The sequence below is a fragment of the Lepidochelys olivacea genome, assembly GCF_965140295.1.
Source record: "Lepidochelys olivacea isolate rLepOli2 genome assembly, chromosome: 15".
NCBI classification, from domain to species: Eukaryota; Metazoa; Chordata; order Testudines; family Cheloniidae; genus Lepidochelys; species Lepidochelys olivacea.
This window is the reverse complement of record NC_140425.1, coordinates 26,840,368-26,862,599: the sequence shown is the minus strand read 5'-3', so window position 1 is coordinate 26,862,599 and position 22,232 is coordinate 26,840,368. Positions and strand designations below refer to the sequence as shown.

The 22,232-nt window shown below is 39.7% G+C and overlaps 1 protein-coding gene across 1 annotated transcript in view; it reads left to right on the top strand.

Annotated features, from left to right (window-relative positions):
• Window positions 1–1,616: 1,616 nt before the first annotated feature.
• ATP6V0A2 (ATPase H+ transporting V0 subunit a2) overlaps window positions 1,617–22,232 on the top strand; it is a 31,313-nt gene continuing 10,697 nt past the window's right edge. Inside the window, exons 1-12 of the mRNA XM_084648846.1 lie at window positions 1,617–2,156; window positions 4,692–4,770; window positions 6,397–6,494; window positions 9,078–9,215; window positions 9,741–9,841; window positions 10,778–10,904; window positions 11,764–11,846; window positions 13,151–13,244; window positions 15,526–15,738; window positions 16,491–16,641; window positions 17,577–17,716; window positions 20,262–20,419. Of these exons, the coding sequence (XP_084504972.1) occupies window positions 2,040–2,156; window positions 4,692–4,770; window positions 6,397–6,494; window positions 9,078–9,215; window positions 9,741–9,841; window positions 10,778–10,904; window positions 11,764–11,846; window positions 13,151–13,244; window positions 15,526–15,738; window positions 16,491–16,641; window positions 17,577–17,716; window positions 20,262–20,419 (1,499 nt within the window). The 5' untranslated portion in view covers window positions 1,617–2,039. The remainder of the gene's footprint in view (window positions 2,157–4,691; window positions 4,771–6,396; window positions 6,495–9,077; window positions 9,216–9,740; window positions 9,842–10,777; window positions 10,905–11,763; window positions 11,847–13,150; window positions 13,245–15,525; window positions 15,739–16,490; window positions 16,642–17,576; window positions 17,717–20,261; window positions 20,420–22,232) is intronic.

The following is a 22,232-nucleotide window of genomic DNA, read 5'->3' as shown; positions in this document are numbered from 1 at the left end:
TTACTTCTTTGCTGCTGAAGCAGATTTTATGTCCTTGCCTATCCCTCCAAAGGGCCTGGGGATTTATTTTAATGCTAGTTTCAAAGTCCTCCCCTTTGGGGTGAAGGAAAGTGTTTTGTAGTTTGCTGAGTACTGGATCCATTTGTCCTATGCTTGGGGATGAATCATGCCTACAACCATCCCTGATTTACATTTTGCAAAACCCAAAGCTGCCCAATGAGGTTTTCCAAACCGAACTGCTGTTTTTCAGTCCCCTCTTTGTTAGACAGAAGAGAATAGGCCCAAACCTCAGTGGTTAATCTGAACTACCTTGAAAGCTGGGATGGGGGGAAGGGGTTGGATAAAATGTGACCCAGATGGGAACTGCCTCTGGGTCTGGTGAAACTTTCCATGTCGGTGGTCTCAATTGAGGGTGCCTTTAGTAGGGAGAAAAGGTGTGCTCTTACCAACATCCACATACCACACAACAGAACCACTAACTCAGGAACCTATCCTTGCAACAAAGCCCGTTGCTAACTGTGCCTACATATCTATTCAGGGGACACCATCACAGGGCCTAATAACATCAGCCACACTATCAGAGGCTCGTTCACCTGCACATCCACCAATGTGATATATGCCATCATGTGCCAGCAATGCCCCTCTGCCATGTACATTGGTCAAACTGGACAGTCTCTACGTAAAAGCATAAATGGACACAAATCAGATGTCAAGAATTATAACATTCATAAACCAGTCAGAGAACACTTCAATCTCTCTGGTCACGCAAGCACAGACATGAAGGTTGTTATCTTAAAACAAAAAAACTTCAAATCCAGACTCCAGCGAGAAACTGCTGAATTGGAATTCATTTGCAAATTGGAAAATATTAAATTAGGCTTAAATAGAGACTGGGAGTGGCTAAGTCATTATGCAAGGTAGCCTATTTCCCCTTGTTTTTTCCTACCCCCCCCCCCCCCGACGTTCTGGTTAAACTTGGATTTATGCTGGAAAAGGCCCACCTTGATTATTATACACATTGTAAGGAGAGTGGTCAGTCTGGACCAGCAGGAGAGTGAGTTTGGGGGGGGGGGTGAGAAAACCTGGATTTGTGCTGGAAATGGCCCAACTTGATTATCATACACATTGTAAGGAGAGTGATCACTTTAGATAAGCTATTACCAGCAGGAGAGTGGGGTGGGAGGAGGTATTTTTTCATGCTTTGTGTGTATATAAAAAGATCTTCTACACTTTCCACGGTATGCATCCGATGAAGTGAGCTGTAGCTCACGAAAGCTTATGCTCAGATAAATTGGTTAGTCTCTAAGGTGCCACAAGTCCTCCTTTTCTTTTTGCGAATACAGAGTAACACGGCTGCTACTCTGAAACCTGTCTTAACTCGAGGTAACTCATACAAGGTAAACACCTAGCGAAGACAGGATAGTTTGTAGTTTTCACACAAGTTAGCAGGCTCTACAGTTTTTAAGGCTCTCTGCCAAAATCTTTGGGGTTTTATGAGATAACTGACCCGGCTCAGCTGTGTGGCTGTAAATCCTGAGAGGAGACAAGGCTCAGTAGTTTATCAGGCTCTAGCTAAGGGCCATCAACCCCATGCGCCGAACGAGACCGCCCTCAGCTCTGCCGGAGCCCCGGCCCGGCGTGCGCCCCCGCAGGCAGCCCGCTGGGCCGCTCTCCCGAGCCCTGCTGCTCCGAGAGGCGCCTGCGGCCTAGCTCCGCGCCCTGGCCCCTTTCCCGGCGCGCTCTGCCGCTCGACCCGGGGGCGGGGCGGGGCGGAGCGGAGCGGAGGAGCGCACGGCTCGCCGCAGCCCGGCCGGCGGTTCCGCGGCCTGCTGAGGAGACGGGTTAGACACCGGCAGCGCCTGGAGTTGTTGCTCGCGGACGCTGGAGCTGAGCTCCCCCCATGGCCCCGGGGAGGGGAGAGCCCGCCGGGCCCCGCGGGAGGCGGTCGCGATACAGGGCCCGGTGACCCTCGTCAGCCCGCTTGGCGTGTGGGTGCCGGGTGACCACAGCCTCCACCCCACTGCGGCCCAGGGCTCATCATGGGCTCCCTGTTCCGCAGCGAGAGTATGTGCCTGGCCCAGCTCTTCCTGCAGGCGGGCTCGGCCTATGAGTGCCTCAGCGAGCTGGGCGAGAGGGGCCTGGCCGAGTTCAGAGACGTGAGTATGGGGGGACTTCCTGCCCCATCTGCTCCGCCCGAGACACCCCCCGATTCCTCCTCCTGCCCCATCCACTTCGAGCCTCCCCACCCAACTCCTGTCCCCTTCCTTCTCCTGCCCCATCCCCTCTCTGCGAGACTCCGCCATCCCCTTTCCCTTTAGCCTCCCCGCCCAACTCCTGCCTCTAGTTCCCCCCTTCTTTCTCCTGCCTCATCCCCTTCCCCCTGAGACTCCCCTCCTGACTCCTGCCCCATTCAGCCCCCAGATTCCTCTTCCTACCCCATCTTCCCCCCCCCCTGAGATTCCCCCATCCCCTCACCCTGAGACTCTCCTCCTGACTCCCCACTATTCCTTCTCTTGCCCCATCCCCTTGATTTTTGTAATCGGATCTAGGTGGTTGAACCCACACATCCATGTGGAGCCTCCTTTGACTTCAGTCTTGGAGTATATGGTCTCAATTATTATGCCTGCACATCCAAGTGGTAGGCCAGTGGAAGTATCTAAACTGTTTAAAAAGATGCAGAGTTCATTTTCTGATCACATCAATCTTCCTGACTCTCTTTTTCTGGCAGTTTTAAAGCATACCTGTTTCTGGAGGTATAGGCAGAATAAGTACTCCTTTTCTTTTTTCCTTAGTAGGTGAAACCAAGTCCCTGTCTAATGTAAAATAGGGGTGGTCAATAGCTATTTGTTGTTTGTGTGATTCGTTGGGATTATCTGGGTGATCTCTGCTTACTGGCTGAAACTTCAGAATTTCTTCCAACTTCCTTTCAGATGTTTTAATTAGAAGTAACTTCTGAAGGGAAACTGGAAAGTAAATATGGTAGATTAGAAGAAATGATTGTTAAAAATAATAATTAACACTAAAACTGTGTTTAAAGACAATTTATGTCCTGTTGTCCAAACACCATTTTAGGGTCTGATTCTGCAACTCTTGCTTTTGTGAGTAGTACCATTTGAAGTCAATGGGATTAATCCTGAAAGGACTGCTTGCATGATTAAGGGTATTATTGTCAGTGCTGCAGAGAAAAGGAAAATAGTGGAATATACTATACATACATATTTTCAAGCTGATAATACAAAAACCATGATGAAAATTCCCTAAAGTTGAATACACATTCATGAACACTGCACATACAATTTATGACATTGGGAGAGTCGCTTTGTAGTAAAATGAAATTTTTGTACTTGAATTCACTTTCAGATTTCACTGAAGTTCAGTGACAAAGCTCCCATTCACTGCAGTGGGTGAAGGATTGAATCCTAAATCTGTGTCTTTAATTTGGAGTCATAAGGGCACTACATTTAAAATAAAATAAAAATAAAATTGGAATGGTTTCTCTATGGGATGTAATTATTTTTACAGTTTGCTGAAGAAGAGGCAGAAGGTTTTGATCTGTTTTAATTGAATTTGTTGTCTGAAATCCCTTTACATCTTCCTAAATGAAGAGTTTCAGAGTAACAGCCGTGTTAGTCTGTATTTGCAAAAAGAAAAGGAGGACTTGTGGCACCTTAGAGACTAACCAATTTATTTGAGCATAAGCTTTCGTGAGCTACAGCTCACTGCATCAGTGAGCTGTAGTTCACGAAAGCTTATGCTCAAATAAATTGGTTAGTTTCTAAGGTGCCACAAGTACTTCTTTTCTTTTTTCTAAATGAAGAGGAGCACCTGCTGGGAGGAGTTACCTTTTGTTCAGCACAGATGTGGTTCTGATTCCAGGCTACTCAGTTTTAGTATCACAGCAACAGACTTCAGCTGAAACAGTGCTGGTTGACATTTATAAGCCCTAATCCTGCAAACTCTTACACATGTTATTAGGTTTCAGAGTAGCAGCCGTGTTGGTCTGTATTCGCAAAAAGAAAAGGAGTAATTGTGGCACCTTAGAGACTAACCAATTTATTTGAGCATAAGCTTTTGTGAGCTACAGGTCACTTCATCGGATACATTCAGTGGAAAATACAGCGGGGAGATTTATATACACACAGAACATGAAAAAATGGGTGTTATCATACACACTATAAGGAGAGTGATCACTTAAGATGAGCTGTTACCAGCGGGGAAAGAAAACCTTTTGTAGTGATAATCAAGGTGGGCCATTTCCAGCAGTTAACAAGAACGTCTGAGGAACAGTGGGGGCACTGTGCCCCCCCCCCGTGCCGCTCTCCCGCTGGTAATAGCTCATCTTAAGCGATCACTCTCCTTACAGTGTGTATGATGATACCCATTTTTTCATGTTCTGTGTGTATATAAATCTCCCCGCTGTATTTTCTGCTGAATGCATCTGATGAAGTGAGCTGTAGCTCATGAAAGCTCATGCTCAAATAAATTGGTTAGTCTCTAAGGTGCCACAAGTCCTCCTTTTCTTTTTACATGTTTTTAGTTTCACTGAGTCCATTTAGACTGTTCATGTTTGTAAAATTGTTGAGCACAAGTGTTTGTAAGATTGGGGTTCTAAAGTCGATGAACCAGTTGTGTTTGGAGAAATTACTGCTTTGATAAATATTTAGTGAGTATTTTTTCTCCTTCACCCTCAGCTCAACCCCAGTGTAAGTGTATTTCAGAGAAAATTTGTGGGTGAAGTGAAGAAGTGTGAAGAAATGGAAAGGATACTTGGTAAGCTTTGTTGTAATATTTTTCTTTCTCTAAACTAATCTCTTAAGCGATGTCATTACTTAATTAAAGTTTACACAATCAGAGTACTACTACATTGGAGATCTTATTTATCTGTGTTCTTTTATTATGCTGATCAGAACAGAATCTGAGCACTTTGAAATCTGAGACTTTCTTTTACATATTCTATAGAGTCTAGGATGTTTAGAAATTTGGGAGTCAGTGATTAGGTCACTGTTCTGAGAGTGAAAACAAATAGATGTTTCTTAGCCTGAGTCTATGCTACGAGGACACAGCTACTGTGCTACAGCTGTGCCACTGAAGTGTATCACATTAGATGCTTCCTAAATGGGCAGAAGGGTTTTTCCCATTGGTGTGGTTAATCTCTCTCTCTGAGAGATCAACAGAAGCTTTCTTCTGTCGACTGAGATGCATCTACATTGGGGGTTAGGTCAACCTACGTACGTTGCTCAGGGTTTGAAATTTTTTACTGGCCTGAGTAACATAGTTAGGTCAACCTAATTTTTAGGTGTTGACCAGGCCTTGTTTTGATATTGACACTTTGTGTTACCTTGTGCAAGTCACTTAACCTCTCTGTGCCTCCATTTGTCCAGCTGTAAAATGAGTTTAGTGATGTCTGTTTACCTTTGTAAAACATTATTTAAGTGCCCAGTAAATATTTTTAATAAAAAACTTCAGGTGTAGAAGAGTTACTAAACACTATTGCTGATAAATTATTGCAACTGTTTCAACATAAATTCTGTTTAAAATTCTGGTTAGGAAAATGGAACTTTCTCTCTAGAATGAATTCCTTAGGAATTAAGTATATTAGTGCACAAGGTGACCTTCAGCTATTGAACTTTCAAGCAGTCCTGAAAAATAGCCTTCTGTGCCCATAATTACATTCACATGCTAGTAGATTAGTGGTAATTAGATTTTTTTAATTGCATTTCAACTTGCTTCCATATGTTGTTGGAAAAATATCGTAAATTCTCTTTATGGAAATGTTTTTGGTACCCTCTTATGAGCTATTTGTTTAGGTCATGTAAAACCCACATCCTTTTCATACTCTTAGCAGCTGTCTCAGCTCTTCCATTGCTCTGCATGTGTTGCATTTATTGTCAAGGCTACCCTTGCCCCCTGCTTTGAAGAATCTTTATTGCACACGTGGATCAGTGAGCAGGACATCAGTTTTTGCAGAAGACATGAATAGGGGAAGGAAGTCACTTGAAGAGATATCATGAAATGTTAAAAGTTTCTCAAGGTCCTTGTGGCTGAAAGTTTTCTGCAAAGACTTCATGGCTGAAAATATTTAATTCCACAAATACTTAAAAGAAAAATATGCCTTGTATTTTAAATGACCTCCCCCTGCAAAAAACTCCATCACCTTAAAGGTCCTTAGTGCTCAGTACCTCTAAAGACTATATCAGAATCAGAAAAAGAGAAGATCTCTAGAGCCTGATTTTGCAATATACTTAGTGCCCTCAATGACCGCTGACAGGGTACTCAGCAGCTTTCAGGGGTGTTCAGGCATGTTTGGACCCCTAAATAAGTTATCTAGGCAATATGTTCTGAAAAATGTTGCATAATACAATTCTTTTTTCAATTCTGTTTCTGTTCTTACTCCAGGATTTCTAGTGCAAGAAATTAAGAAAGCTGATATTGCTCTTCCTGAAGGAGATACTTCTCCTGCTGCACCTCATCTTAAACACATGTTAGAAATACAGGTAACTCTTCAAAGAATTTTGCAGAAATGAAAGGGTAGGATTGGATCTTGGAACTGAATTTTACTTTCCTTCATTTTGGAACAAATCCTGAGAATTTGCTGTTCTCCTTTATTAAACTGAACGCTGCAGGTGCTCAGCGCCTTTTGGTATTTGACCTTTAATTGTGTTTAACCTAACAGTTCTGCGCTTAACTCTGCTATCAGGTTGGCATAACTTAGAAAAAAATATTTCTTGACTTCGTGCTCAAGCTTTCCCCTCTGTAGCTTTTTTCCTTTCAGCCAGTGATATGCTAGAGACTGGAGTGAAGATGCAGTATTGATATGGGCTTTTCTGTGGCAGAGCTAAAGTTAACTGTTAATTTTTTGTCTGTTTAACTCAGAGCTTGTTTGCATCTCTTTTTTTTTTTTTTTTTTTGACATACTAAGTATGCTGGTTTACCTGACTTGTCAGGTTTCCCAGACAAATTGTTAACTACTGTGACTGTAATCTTTTAGTCTTGTAGGTCACTTTGGGAATTTATCCAGTATTGCAGTTCTTTAGCACATATAACTCCAAAGGAGGCCAGTGGCAGTTGTGAATGTGAAAGCTGAGCAGGCACTGAATGCATAGAAAGCAGGCAGCTGTTTTGTGTAGATGCTGTTGAATTGATTTCTATTTACAGTATCTCGGTAGAAACAATTGTTTGTAAAATGCACGATGAGTTGAATAATATATGTCAGTGGTGGCCAAACTTACCTGGCCCTCTGAGCCACATATGAAAATCTTCAGAAGTTTGAGAGCGGGGCAGGCCTGCTGGGGTTGGGGCGTCAGCTCTACAGGAGGCACCTGCTGGGGCTGAAGCCCCGAGCCCCTGCAGGTGCGCCTCGCAGGGCTGAAGCCCTGCCACCTCACTGCAGGGCAGAAGCTCTGAGCTCCTCCCCCCCCCAAGTCTGGTAGGCAGAGAATGAGGGGAGGGGCAAAGGGCTCTGCGAACTGCACTTTAACTGTAAAAGAGCTGCGTGCATCTTGTGAGCTGCAGTTTGGCCACCCCGGTATATGTTTTATAACCTCCTCATTCAAAATTCAGTCATTCGTATTGTGAAACCTTTTAGGCCCTAATCCTGATTAAGAGCTGGCTGTCCAGCTCTGGTACAAGCTAAGGATGCACAGAGGCAGCCCTAATTTATGGTACTGATGCCAATGATGTATCAAGCTTACACAATGCAGAGTGGCATAGGCAGACTGAAGGATCCAACCCTTAGTGCTTAATAATTAAAAAACTGGGAATCTCTTGCATCAGTGAGGCAAACTAACTTTTATAAAGTTTTTAAAATTTCTTGTTGTGTGAATATAGATGTTAGATCATTTTAGTGAAAAAAGCTAGTAAAATATGGGATTGTCTTATCTTTCCTTGCAAGCTAAGTAGGGATTTAATTAAGGACTCTTCAAGCATCTAAACATGCAGAGTTTGCATTGAGAAATCTGGGAATTGAAAGCATTCAGGACTTTGTATAGATAAAACAAAACAAAAGAGATCCTGGGCTAGAAAAAAATAGCTGGCCAGATTCTCTGTTGGTGTAACTCCAGTCAGGGCTGGATTTAGGGGCAGGAGACCGCCTTAGGTGCTGGGCTTGGGGTACTGTTTTTGTTGTTAGCGTCTTATATGACAGGGATAAATCATGCATACAAATCGTGCTTCAAAGTAGTGAAATGGTCTAAAAATGCAATAAAAAGTAAGATATTTAAAAGTTTAACAAATGGAGCGGGACAGGGGGAGCTGAAGATGCTCCTCGTCTATGGCATCATTTGGTCTAGGACAGCCTTTGACTCCAGTGACAAAGGCCCTGATCCTGTAAACATTTAAGTACATGTGTAATGTTACTCACTTGGTTTTGGTGGGAATACTCATGAGTAAAGTTATGCATGGGTGTATTTACAGGATCTGGGTATAACATTAAATTTTTTTTTGAAAAGGAGCCCCAGACTATGTAATATAAAAAAGGGTGGTTGGATAACAGGTTAGAAATTGATGGATCGTGAATGTGGGAGAAAAGGAAGGAGAATAAAGGACGTGTCTTTATATTTATTCTGCAACTGAAAATAACTTTTTTCTTTGAGGATTTAAATAATTTTCAGCAGAGATGGAAGTTATTCTGATTTCAGTATCTTGTCATCATTTTCTGCCAAATGTACTAATAGGCATTTTTCACAGATGATTTAGATTACAAGATTTATTGTAGCTCTTACTTAAATTAAAATATATAACCAGTAGAAAATAGTTTTTGGAATGTTTCCCTTGATCTTACTTTCAAATGAATTAATTGGGATGCCAAAATTTCAGTTCTAGAACCAGCTGTAAAAAATAGACTGCTAGTTGACCGTATTTATTATCAGAATAAATGGTTAAACATTCCCTATTTTAGGTACATATATTGTTTAATTTGACCAGATTGAAGAATTAACTGTCTCTGATGCTCAACTTGATTTTTTTTTTTTTTTTTTTAAATGATCATGTTTGGTAAAAAGCATTCAATAATTAGAAATAACTATCCCTAACTTTCAATGGAGAGGGAAAGTAATACAGTGTCTTTTTCCATTTTTTAGGAACAGTTGCAGAAGCTGGAGACAGAATTGAGGGAGGTGACTAAAAACAAAGAAAAGTTGAAGAAAAACCTGCTTGAGTTGACAGAGTATACACACATGTTGCGGGTCACACAAGCCTTTGTCAAAAGACCCGTTGAGGTACTGAGTGTACTACATAGGGAAGATTGTATTTTTAATGTACAATTTTGTCTTATAAGTATGTTAGTAATTATATAACTTGGCAGTCTTTACAACAACATGCAGTGTCTTGTCCTTTATTATTTCTATTGTGTAGCTCCTGTAGATCCCACTCAGGGATTGGGAACCTATTGTGCTAGGCTCTGTATACACATACACAATGAAAAGGCAGCCCCTGCTCTAAAGAATTAACAGGCTAAGGATCCAGTCATTTAAATGCTTTTATTGCAACCTAGTAGAAATTGGATGAATGAACTATTTGACTTTTTATGTACACGAGTTGCAGTTACAATACTGTCATAGAATCTTTGCAACAGTATTTTTGAATGCTGACAAAAGGCAGTTCACCTGAGATCCTGAAACCTCGCTTGTCTGAAATCCTATGTGGGACATTTTTTTTTCATTGAATTTTTAGTTGGTTTTATGATATCAAATTGACTAAAATATTGAACTTCCTGAAAGTTATCTGTATCTTTTGTTTGTCAGTATGAATCCTGTTTACATGCCAATTATGAGGAATTCCCATCTTTAGAAAATGATCCTTTGGTGGACTACACTTGTATGCATAGGCTGGGTGCCAAGCTAGGGTAGGTAATGTTAAAATATATGAACAGAAATTTTATTGGTCAAGTCTGGCAGATCAAGCCTTGATGCACTGTTGTAAAACTACTCTAAATATTGGGCCAGATCCTCAGCTGGTGTAAATCGTTGTAGCTCCATTTACTTCAAGTGAGCAATGCCAATTTATAATAGCTGAGAATCTGTCCCACTGTGTCTTAGACTTACTGGGCCAGATTTTGTCATTAACTTAATAGCAGAATGACTGGCCCCAAAATATTACCAAAAATCTTCATTAAACTGATAAAGCATTTGTATTAGGCACAATGTATGCTTATAATAATAGAATGTAATGATCTGGTGTGGGGCCTTTTTTTATCCCAAGGTAATTATGTAGCATTTTAATGAACTAGTAATAATAACATGAAAGTTGTAAAGATGATAAAATGTTTAATACTTAACACATACATATTTTCAAAGTGATGTACAAACACAAATCCTCACCACACCTCTGTGAAGTATATATCACATTTTGCAAATGGGAAATCTATGAGGTGCAGAACAATTGAGTAATTTGCCCCTGGGTTCAGAGGGAATTTGTCGAGCTGGTTCGCATATGTGTGCTCAGACCAGTACTCTACATTTTTTTCTTCTCGATGTAGAATGTACTATTTGCGTGTTGGTTTCAGAGGGGTAGCTGTGTTAGTCTGTATCAGTAAAAACAACGAGGAGTCCTTGTGGCACCTTAAAGACAGACAAATTTATTTAGGCATAAGCTTGCGTATTATACATTGTAGAGTGGAAATAAAAGAAAATTGATCAGCATTTGCTTGGTATGACATTTTGTTCTATAAAAATTCTGATGCTAAACTATTATAATTAGTCTTCTTAGAGAAAATATATTGTTAGGTTTTGACTTTTCCTATGGGCTTTGGTTTACTCTTATGACGTCTGTTTTTATATAGATTTATATCTGGTTTAGTTCACCAAGCAAAAATTGAAGCATTTGAAAAAATGCTATGGAGAGTCTGCAAAGGATATACCATTCTTACTTATGCAGAGCTGGATGAATGTCTGGAAGATCCAGATACAGTGAGTAAACATCATAGATACTGTTTCATTATGTTTACTCATCATACAATTAGATAAGATGATTCTCGGGGGAAGAGAAATTGGTCATCCGGCAGCAGATAAAAAGGGAAAGTTAATGAGTTCTCAATATCCTTGGGAATTAAAACAAAACAGATGTTGGTCCTGATCCTGTTATCACTGCAGGAGTAAAAATCAGCAGTTTCTGTAGTTCAGCTTGACATATGTGGAGTCTCATGGAATGGTGATGGTTTTATGGCAGGATATCTTGAGTAAGGTACATGGCGTTAATGACTACTCAGGTATTTATTAACCAGTCACATACAGTACTTAAAATGAATATATAATATTTAATCTGCTATTGCAATAATAAAGGAATGTTTGATCATCTACAAAGATTTTTTTCCTAAACTTTAAACATTAAAAGATTCTAAAACAGTTAAGACTGCCTCACACTGCTGTACTCTGTGTCTGCTATTGAAAATATTGCTATGTATCTAATTTGTAACACTATAGTTCTTAAAGGGTGAGCTTTTCTTGTACTACAGATATTTCTAAGGTGAATAAGAAAAAGAGTAAAAAAAAAATTGATTTCTCTTATTCCCTCCCAAAAGGTGTGTGTTAATCTAACATAAAGAAGAAAAAAGGGCACTAACACATTTTCCTTTTTAGGTGTCTTTTAAGATGATGTGAATTTTATGCTGCTAATGGTGTTTCTCCTGTTATCAAAATGCATTATTTTGCTTCAGAAATTTTGCCTTTTAGACCAATAAGAGTAACGGGCGACCAAATATTGTCAAATTGTGGTGGAATTATAAATCATAATTCAAATGAACAACATCAATGTATTTGTTTATTTTAGGGTGAAATCAGAAAATGGTTCGTGTTTTTAATATCCTTTTGGGGTGAACAGATTGGCCAGAAGGTTAAGAAGATATGTGACTGGTGAGAAATAAAACTAATATCATTTTTACTGAATATTGAATAATGTTGTTTAGTTTTTGCTTATGGTGACTATTTCATTACTTGGGTATGCTGACTTCACGGGACATTTTTGAAGATTTAATTTTCATTATTTCTGCTTGTTATTTTTTCAGTTGTAATCTAGTTTTATAATTATGTAATGTACAAAGAAATACACAAATCCTTCTATCTAAGATCTCTACTCAAGTATTTAGTTTAAGTATGCAACTAAAGAGTGACCCTATCAACTGGATATATGCTAACATTTCTATTGTTTCCATTTGAATTTTGACTAAAGGACTTCGGGCCAGTCCACTTTCCATTGAGGTCAAATGCCAGTCTTTCCATTGACTTCAGTGGGAGTTGAATTAGGCCTTTAATGGGTCAAATTGTATACTGTTTAGTGTTTTTGTAAGTCCAGTTTATTTTTTTCTTTGTCAAATGTAAGCAGCAGTCTTTTGATTATTTTTGCAGTTTCCTGTTTTAGTTTTAAAACCATTCGCTGGCAGTTCTTTGGTTCAGTATCTCTGCCTTTGTTAAGCAGGCCAAGAAACAATAGAGGGGGAACAAATAATACCTAAGGCTTTTTCCTTTGTAGTTCTCAAAGAACTTTACAAAGGAGGATAAGTACATTAGTTTCCCCATCTGTAAAATGGAAACAGAAGCACAGAGAGGTTTAGTGATTTGACCAAGGTCATACATGGTCTGGGGCAGAGTTCTGAAGAGAACCTAGGTCACTGTACTCCCAGTCCGGAGAACTATCGACTAGACTATGATTAAATCAAACATACAGAGAGCTGTTTTAAAACCCTCAGTAAAATAGGTTGAGTGATTTGTCTGAAATTAATAAAAATATTCAGGTGATTTGGATAGTTGAATGGAGTGAATTCTGAGAATGAAGGAGGGAGTCACTACAATGGCATGTCGAAGTTCTCTGCAGGTGATCCAAAACCACAACAATCCTTAGCCTTTACCTACAGTGCCCTTCTCTAGTTCTGGCAGTCACTGCCCTGAAGAGGGCCAATCATGTCACATTATGTGGTGTAGTGCACATGGGGACTGAGACCAAACTTCTTGTGACCTAAGATAGATTTTGATCCAAGATCTGTGAAAGGGAAAGGTGGTGAGTACAGCAACCCAATTAATCACCTATCTATGGCCTCTCAATGTTTTTCACGTGTTTGCTTGGTGAGGTAAGACTCACACCCATAAAGGCTGATCTACACCTTACAGATCTTTTTCAAGTGCTTGGATGTTTAATTCAGGCATCTATTTTTTTCCTTCAGCTATCATTGTCATGTATACCCCTATCCCAATACCACTGAGGAGCGCAGAGATGTTATTGAAGGACTGAACGTTCGCATTCAGGATCTTCACGTTGTGAGTAAAATGTAACTAGTACCTTTTTCATTGAAGATATTGGAGCATAGATAACCACTTAGCCCATAGTTGCAGTATTAATTATGTTGATACATCTGTAACTTGATGCTATGAACTTTTTTTTTTTTTTTCAAGTGCCCAAACTTTTGTTGGTAAAAGGTTCTGGAGGTTTTTAGATATGTAGTAGTTGTGTGGTAAAGCAGTCAGAACAAAGGACTATGAGACAGTAGGATGTGACCAGGAGCAAGTCACTTGAAAAGCATGACTTGGTTCAAAACTAGATATTGTACCTGAGTTGAGTTGACCTACATAAATACCTTCTCAAAAAAGGACAATGATTGTAACAGGGTTATAGAAGGAGAAACGTGGGCTAGTTGTCAGATCCCAGGGTTTGAGCCAGGGATTCCTAAATTCTTACCTATGTTCTTGCGCTGGCTGTGTCCTTTAGCAGGAAACTTAACCGCTTCATCAAATTCCCTTTCTGTAAAATGGAGATGTTAATACTTATGTACTATAATAGGATGTTAGAGATTAAATTTTTTAATGTTGTACTGTGCTTCGATGGTTGATAAATATTTAATAGCAAATTACATATATCCAGAGTGCTTTGCAAAACTTTAAATACTATTTAAATACTAGACTCTTACTGAAAATGACAAATATACTTCAAGAATTAAGCCTACATTTTCAAAAACCTTCCTTTATCTTTTAATTCTTTTGTAATGAGTTGTTTTTATGAATTAATTACATTGTGACTTATTTATTTTGATGTGTTAAATAAAGGGAGTAAAGGAAAAAGGTCAGTGATGAAGCCTTTCTCGAGGCTCTTTTCTCTCTTTTTTCTTTTTTTTTTTTGCAAAATAGCTAGCTTTCCATAGTACTATGAAAGACTGAGTTGATGTTGTCATGCTTGAAAAAAAACAACACACTTTTCCAAGGCCTTGCATGAGCTTCTGTAAATTGGGCTTCACTTTCAGAATGTTCAGCACAAGGAGGATGAGGAAATAAAACTTAGACTCTACTAATGTATGCTGCTTTGTCTGATCTTACTGTTATGCCAGTGTGGTGCTCGGCTAAGTTCGCTGAAGTTTCACATGGGTGCCAATGTCCCACACATGCAGATCTACCTGTAGAGCAGGGGTGGGCAAACTATTTGGCCTGAGGGCCCCATTGGGGTTGTGAAACGGTATGGAGGGCCAGGTAGGGAAGGCTGTGCCTCTCCAAACAGCCTGGCCCCTCCCCCCATCTGCCCTCTCCCACTTCGCTCCCTATGCAACCCCCCCTGGTCCTTGTCCCCTGACCGTCCCCTCCCAGGACCCTGCACCCCTAACCACCCCTCCGGACCCCACATCCTATCCAACCCCCCCGTTCCCTGACTGCTCCGACCCCATCCACCCCCTCGACCCTTAACAGGTCCCCTGGAACCCCACGCCTATCCAACCCCCCGTCCCCTATCCACACCCCTGCACCCTGCCCAACCCCCCGGGACTCCCACGCCTATCCAACCTCCCCATCTCCCTGTCCCCTGACTGCCCCCCCAGGACCACACCCCCTATCCAACCCCCCCTGTCTCCTTACTCCCCTCCCCCCCCAAACCTGCGCCCCGTCCTACTGCTCCCTGGGGCCTCCTGCCCCTTATCCAACCCTCCTGCCCCCTTACCATTACCCTTACCCTTACCATGCTGCTCAGAGCGGCAGGCCAGGCTTATTTCAAAGCCTGGGAGGTGGGTGGGCGCAAGCTGCACTGTCTGCACAGCGGTGTTGCTGCAGGGGAGGGGCTGGGTGTGAGCCTCCCTGGTTGGGAGCTCAGGGGCTGGGCAGGATGGTCCCGCGGGCCATAGTTTGCCCACCCCTGCTGTAGAGGAAGAACCTTAATCTTGGTGGTTCAGTTTATTGTAGTTCAAGGGCAGCCATAATAATATTAACTACCACTTTCAGCAGCAATTCCATTGTGACTTGCAACTGGCCACCTCTTCTACATAAGTGTGATCTGTGCAGATGACAAGTTCCACCATACAATGCTGCATCTTGATCCAAGTGATGGATTGCTTGGATCAAGAATCGCACATTATTTGGTAAGAACTATAGTCTCTGTGGTCTGCATCTCTGTATTAAAATCAAGGCAGCTGCAATTCCTTCCACTTTATGTAGGTTAGGTCTGCCCTTGGGGCTCCTAGCAAGTTAAGAATATGACCCATAGTTGGGCAAAGTTTTGGTGCTCCTCCTATAGTTAAACTTTCATCTACATTTTCAGTTACCACTAATTTTTCCTTTGACAAAGGTGCTGCATAAAACTGAGGATTACTTACGACAAGTATTATGTAAAGCATCAGAATCCATCTATACCTGGGTTATCCAAGTGAAGAAGATGAAAGCCATTCATCATGTACTAAACCAATGCAGTTTTGATGTCACAAATAAATGTTTAATTGCTGAGGTTTGGTGCCCAGTAGCTGATCTGCCAAACTTGCGTCGAGCACTCGAGGAAGGATCAGTAAGTCATTTTATGTGGTTGGTGTGCACACAAATTCGAAACTTTGAATGTTTTGAGCCAACAATAAAGATAAGGAAAGAAATAAAACAATGTTACTTGAGAGGGAAAAGAGCTGGACATAGGTAACTCCCTACAGAGGTTAAAGGGCCCTTGTGGGCCCTCTCCAACACTGTAATTGGGTAGAACCCCTGTTGGTATCAGTTGGAGTTTTTTTGAGAGTATGGACTGCAGGATTGGGCTTAAGGAATGAGTTGGCTCACAAGGCCATGTGAAATCACCCTAGACTGGTGATAGACTGGAAGGCACTAATTTGGCCCTATTATAAAAATGATAAAATTAGCTTTATCAGAATAAGCTTGGTGTTACAGTAAATTAGACTATTTGTAATAGCAAATCTTGTCTTTGTTTCATAAGTGTCTGTTACTTATCTAATTTCATATTCTGTAACTGTTCACTCTCTTTCTGTAAAAAGATTTAAGTATAAAATTGTCATTGTGGATATTTTTAGTAGAAAGAGAGGCAAATGTTAGACTTAGTGCACTTGAAGATTGTTGCAGATCTGAAAGTTACTCGAACTGCAGTGTACTTCAGATATAAGAAAGTAAGTTTCTGTTATGAAGATAAGTCCCTTACAATTTCTGTTTCAGTGGACATTGTCAAAATCAAAATTATTTCTCTTCTGGGTTAGCAAAGTACATGTTCAGTATGATTTAATATAATTTATCTTTTGTCCCTTTTCATTCTATAACTAGAGAAAGAGTGGAGCTGCGATCTCTTCATTCATGAACACCATACAAACAACAGAAACGCCTCCAACTTTAATACGTACCAATAAGTTCACTTCAGGGTTCCAAAACATTGTTGATGCTTATGGAGTTGGGAATTACAGAGAAGTTAATCCAGGTTTGTGTCAACTGACAGTTGATGAAATCTTGCACTGCATTAATTATTTATTCATTTCTCCCTGCCTCAGTAAAAGGGCATATGCTTAAGTATCTTGCTGAATCAAGCCCTTAGTAAAGGGGGAAATGGTGACTTCTACATTCTATTGTTAATGGCCATTTTTAATTTTCAGTATTTTATCAAGAATGCAAATAGTGCTCTGAGGAACAAGGAAAGATCTGATTTCCAATGTATTCTCTCAGCACCGCGAATGGTGACAATAGTTAATTATGGTATCTCCACCCATTATCTTGGTAATTTATTTGCTTTTGTGAGAGAAGAATTGGGAAGAAAAGATGATCATGAAAATGGGAAACCTTAGTTATGGTATTGATCTTACACAAGTATGGAGCCGGTCATCCAGAGGGATTCCAAAGTACTTTAATAACTGTACAGAGTCTGTGTATGCATTGCTGCAGCCATCTCTGGCATGACAATGAGGATAAAATTCTACTAGCTTTACAGATTAAAAACAAATCTTTATTTTTTGCTCATGTTAGCCGTGAGGAGTCAATACAACAATGGGGAGAGAGCTGGATTCTCTTCTTGCTCATGCATCATTATAATCAGAATTGTTAACTAATTTCCAATTGCAGAATCCTCATTAGTGGTGGTCCTGCATGAGTCAGAACCAACCCAGTTTAAGTGTGTGGGGCTGGGAGCTCGAGCATCTTTGAATATGTAAACTCAACAAACTTGATATGGAGTGTCTGTGAGATGATAAAAATAGAACTCCATCATACCATTTTTAGGATTACATTACAGAATGTAACCGCTTCTTTGTATTAATTTAGTATAACTGCATTCGGCAAAATTAAGATAATTGTAATATCACAATAAATATGATTGCAATTAACCATTGTGCTGCTTTTTTTTTTTTTTCTTTTCCCCCCCAGCTCTCTACACCATCATCACCTTTCCCTTCTTATTTGCTGTTATGTTTGGAGACTTTGGACATGGTCTCCTAATGTTTATCTTTGCCCTCTTGATGGTACTTTATGAAAACCACCCTAGACTAATGCGATCACAAGATGAGGTAAGCCCCCACTCCCCTTCCCCCAAATCCCAAACAAAACAGTATTTAGATAATTTTAATAGGACAGTTGTTGTTTTTCTGAAAACTCTGTTCTTTGCGCACATATAAGATACTAATTTTGGTTGATAAGGCTACTATTCACTCTGGTCCATCTGGATAAAGAAACATGGTCAGAATCTAGCTACAAGAGGAGAGTTTATTTCCTTTTAAAAATTTGTAGTGGTACTGATGGCAGTAGTGATAATTATTCTTGGGATTTCCTAGCTTGCACGTTGTGATAATCTCCTTCTAGAGGCGCATATCTTTTCAAAATATAGTTGTTTAAATGGTAATATAAATAAATAATAAACACATTTTAATTGACAGGGTAGGACTAAATGGTCAGTTTTCACAATGGAGAGAGGTAAATAGTGGTGTCTCCCAGGGGTCTGTACTGGGACCAGTGCTTTTCAACATATTCATAAATGACCTGGAAAAAGGGGTAAACTGGTGGCAAAATTTACAGACAGTACAAAATTAATCAGGATAGTCGAGTCTAAAGCAGACTGCAAAGAGATACAAAGGGATCTCACAAAATTGGGTGACTGGGCAACAAGATGGCAGATGAAATTCAGTGTTGATAAATGCACAGTAATGCACCCTGGAAAACATAATCTCAACTATACATACAAAATGATGGGGTCTAAATTAGTTGTTACTACTCAAAAAAGAGATCTTGGCGTCACTGGATAGTTCGCTGAAAACGTCTGCTGAATGTGCAACGGCAGTCAAAATAACAATGTTAGGAGGCATTAGAAAAGGGATAGGTAATAAGACAGAAAATATAAGGCCTCTATATAAATCCATGGTAGGCCCACATCTTGAACTCTGTGTCCAGATCTGGTTCCCCCATTTCAAAAATGATATATTTGAATTGGAAAAGGTACTGAGAAGAGCAACAAAAAAGATTACGGGTCTGGAACAGCTTCTGTATGAGGAGAGATTAAAGACTGGGACTTTTCAGCTTGGAAAAGAGACAACTAAGAGGAGATATGATAGAGGTCTATAAAATCTTGACTGATGTGAAGAAAGTGAATAAGGCAACGTTATTTACTCCTTCACATAACACAAGAACTAGGGGATACCCAATGAAACCAAAAGCAGGCACATTTAAAACAAACAAAAGGAAGTATTACTTCACACAATACACAGCTAACCTGTGGACTTGTTGCCAGGCTATGTGAAGGCCAAAACTATGACAGAGTTCAAAAAAGGACTAGATAGGTTCATGGAGGATAGGTCCATCAATGGCTATTAGCTAGGATGGTCAGGGATTCAACACCATCCTCTGCCTCTAGCCTCTTTTTGTCAGAAGCTGGGTGCGAACGATGGGATGGATCACTCGATGATAGCCTGTTCTGTTTGTTCCCTCGGAAGCACCTGGCGTTGGCCACTGTCACAAGAGAGGATACTGGGCTCAAGGTACCATTGGTCTCCCCCAGTATGGCCGTTCTTATGACAAGAGCTGAGCCAAGCAAATTGTGAATTAAAGACTACTGCTACATCTCTAACTCATTCAGCCATAGCAGAATGTTGTGAAATATTAAATATCCTATTATGGGTCAAATTCTGCTCTGCTATACTTGTGCAAAAGTTCATTGGCTTTAGAGGAATTGCGGTCACTTTCAGTTGCATTGATTTTTTTTCAATGTGTGCTGGTGCACCTAGTCACAGTGGGCTGACTTGAGGACAGAATGAAAACTTTAAATGCTAATTTCTTCCATTGTTTTTGTAAATTTTCATTACACATAAATGAAACTTGCTGCAGGATAGTTTTAAAGAGACTGTCAACTTGAAATCTAATTAATTTAACAAAAATTGTCCTCAAAAATATGAAGCCAGTTTGCACGTATAGTGTTGACTCACTTTTTTTGTGTATGGAGAGTGCATGCCTTGTCAGAGACAGACTTAGTCCAGAGTAAGGCATGGACTTGATATGGCCTGCAAGATATTAGGGTGATATTAAATGAATGCCAACCACAAAAAATGAACACATTAGCATTTTGAAAAATGGTCATAGCAATAACCTAAGCTCTTAGTAGAGTATTTGGTGGTATAATGACTCCAGGATAGAGAGAAGGTCTAGGTTTGTATTCTGTGAGTCTGTGTAGAATCTGTATGTGTCTATATAGATTCCTCAAATATACAGGTTTAGTTTAAAGCAAAAATGTGACTTTCAGACTGCATTTATTGTAAAAATCTTAGGTAATGATAGTGACAAAACTCTTGCAAATCTATCACTTGATATTAAAGGCATGAAAGGTGAGCTACAAATCGGGTATCTTTAAAGAGAGGCACTAATTTATGAAACGATGTCTTCAATCCAGATTGTCTGATTTTTTTTTTGTTGGTTTTGTCTTAGTTTTCTTTATACCCTGTAATAATTCTTCATATGGATTTTTAACTTATAGTAACTTTAATGTGTTCATGTGCTCCTTTTGGATATGTGCAGATAATGAAAGTTCACACATCTCTCGCTAACAATGCTGTACCTCAATATTTACAGATCATGAAAACATTCTTTGAAGGGAGATACATAATTTTGTTGATGGGTCTGTTTTCTGTGTACACTGGCCTGATCTATAATGACTGTTTTTCAAAGTCATTAAATATATTTGGTTCTGGATGGAAAATTTCTGCAATGTTTGAACAAAATATCTGGCGGTGAGTGACATGCTTTGTTTACTATACCCTTAAAACAAATATACAATGTTTAGAAAAGACTCTAATTCTCTTCTGTTTTGCCTTCTTAAATAGACTGGTTTAATTCCTTCATAAAATGTTATCATTAAGAGGTTCTAAATCCTTCCCAAAGGAGTAAAATGCCCTTACTTTGAACGATAGTACTTGAGAAATTATTTGGGGGCAGACGCACATTATTTTGTTTGTCTAAAGCACCATGCGCAATTATGGTGCCGTATAAACAATAATTCTAGTCATTTGGGATCATTTCAGTATTTTATACTGCATTCAAGTTTATTTTTCCCTCCTGGAAAATGTTTCTTGACCAATCCCGCCTCTTTCTTTGTTTGCAAAATTTGTGTAACTGCTGGGAGACTCGTCTCTTTCCCTTGAGAAGAAATACATCTGTGCTTATTGTCTTAAAAATACATGCATCTGTACCAATGACCGCAACCCAACATTTACGAATAACCCGAGAGTAACAAAACAGCAGTAGGAACCAAAGAGTAATTTAGTGGGGATCTGATTACACTCCTTTTGGGTCAGCTGATCCACTAGGATTTTTAATGGTTCTGGCCCAGTTGTTTATTGAAAGAAATATGACTTGGTATACTTTTTATAAAAGTTTATTAAAAGCCATAAGCAAACAAAATTAAAACCAACAAAAATGTAACTAAGGCTACACTATTACACATTCTACTAACTAAGGGTTAAACAATACAGTGATCAAATTAAGATCAAAATAGGGTCAAAGAAAAAAATTGACAACAGTGGATTAAAACTACTCCATCAGTTAGTAAAATCGATTCTTATAGACCCTAAAATAAGAAATCTGTAGAAGAGATTGTTTTCTTATAAACCCCAGGTAGGATTTTGCCCATGGCAGTGCAGTCAGTTTAGCAGGTTGAATATTTTGATTATCAAAGCCAAATTACTGTTACTTTTAAGTCATGACCTTGAATAAATTGGAATTTCCACTTTAGATTTCAACAGTGGTTGCTCTGTTTCCTTTCTGAACACAGACTTTAACATCGCTCTTCTAATATGCAATAGTTAGCAACTTTTGATAAGCAAGAATTATGGATGACAGTTTGTAAATGCTGTTATCAAAATTAGGAACGCACGCAGGCTCTGGTTTTTTTTTTGTTTTTTTTTTTTACAAAGCAGAATTCCTAGGGTAACTTCAGTCTGGTGATTATTCTTCGGTGCCTCACCGTGTGGTTAATATTCATAAAATGCTAGTAAACAAATATTCATAAAGTACTAATATTCATAAATACACTCAGCACACATTCACAAACTTAAAATAGAAAAAAACAAACCAGGGACGTCTCCTTGTTGTCAAAAACAAAAAAGGAAAAAGGGGAAAATGAAATGCTTAAGATAAAATGGAGTTTAAACTCTTCAGCTCTTGTAGTCTTCAAACTCATGTGGTCTTAGAACTGTCACTGCAGTCAAGATGCCAGGTAATGACGGAGTTGTGAAGCACCTTATGCTAGCAGGGTCTTTTAGTGCTAGGAGACTGGTTAGGCTAATATGGCCACAGTCATTGTAGTTTTCTCCTCTTCAAATGGCTATGGGATTGGAAATGAAATATGGAACCTTTCCTATCTAGATCACCAGTATGAGTCCACTCAGGTTGAGAGTGATCATAAGTTGTTGCAATGTAATATCTGTTTGGAGGGTTATGTGAAATAAATTGGTAGCTTTAGCAAAATTTCTTGGGCACATTTAGCCATATTAAACAAACACCACCACAACCAGCTGCTTTGTTGACAGTTTCAACAGAGGCCAA